The following is a 1,043-nucleotide window of genomic DNA, read 5'->3' on the forward strand; positions in this document are numbered from 1 at the left end:
TTCTCATTGTCATGGGTAGATTCTGGCCGTTGGAGTGTCGCTCCATGAAGGAACTCTTCGGCTGTGCAGTGGCCAATATGATTTTTATAATATTTGGACTTGTGTTGCTCTACTGGACGATCTGTCGAGACTTGCCAGACATTTTTAAAGTGGACAATACGTTGGTAAAGCTGAACGTACAGATTGATGAGATGCAGCGAGCGGCAGAGACTTGTCACGCTGCGCTACTCCAGTGGGAAAGGACCGTCGCACAGGAGCTGTGCATGCCTGTGGGTATTGATATGGCACTATTGCTGCTGAACACGTGGTTACTACTACATTACCATAGACGATGGGCGAGATACCTCATGGCGCTGATGGCGGTGATGTTTGTGGTGGATGTGCCTACCCAACTGTATGACGCCACTTTTCCAGCACCGGAGATTCACAAGATAGACCCAACATTCGCCCTGTTGGATGAAGAACTGCTAGTTGCTTTGGATGGGAAGAATTTGAAGCCAGGAGGAAGCGTTGGTTGGGTAGCGTACTGGGGATGCGCTACTACCTCGAGCGTTGACGCGTGCGAGAAGCAGTTTGTATCCACGTTTGAAGCAGGAAACGTGGCCGTGACTTTCAAGTCGCTGGATCATTTCATTCCGTGCTATCGCGACCCTCCTAATCCACTCAAAGCACAGGACTATCAGTGCTTTGAAGATGTTCGCATTCGCGTGAAGGATAAGCAGAGCATTCCCGGTTGGTCACGATCAAGTTTACAGGCTTTATCTACTGCTCAAGTCGGAAGAGATGAATTATCGCTGAACGATGAATGGCAGGATAACTTGAAAGCCCCTTCTCTCACGTCGGAAAGGCCAATGGATCACGATGCAATCAAGCCGACACACACGATGGCGAAGTCAAGTAAGGCCGCCGTACCCGATATTTCAGCAGCTACGAAACCGTCTCATGAATCTCTCTCGACAGCGAGCGATGAAGAGGTTAGGCTCAATGAAAAGGATGAATCAACTAACAGTCAAGAAGACATAGGTATGTCAGAACCTGAACCA

At 49.0% G+C, this 1,043-nt stretch overlaps 1 protein-coding gene across 1 annotated transcript; it reads left to right on the forward strand.

Annotated features, from left to right (window-relative positions):
* Positions 1 to 11: 11 nt before the first annotated feature.
* PITG_22613 (uncharacterized protein) lies at positions 12 to 609 on the forward strand (the record flags this gene model as incomplete). The annotated part of the gene is made up of 2 exons (XM_002909663.1): positions 12 to 518; positions 592 to 609. 2 exons carry the CDS (start codon positions 12 to 14, stop codon positions 607 to 609), a joined length of 525 nt encoding a protein of 174 aa, XP_002909709.1.
* Positions 610 to 1,043: the final 434 nt, after the last annotated feature.

This window comes from Phytophthora infestans, genomic scaffold (genome assembly GCF_000142945.1).
Source record: "Phytophthora infestans T30-4 supercont1.4383 genomic scaffold, whole genome shotgun sequence".
Classification (NCBI taxonomy): Eukaryota; Oomycota; class Peronosporomycetes; order Peronosporales; family Peronosporaceae; genus Phytophthora; species Phytophthora infestans.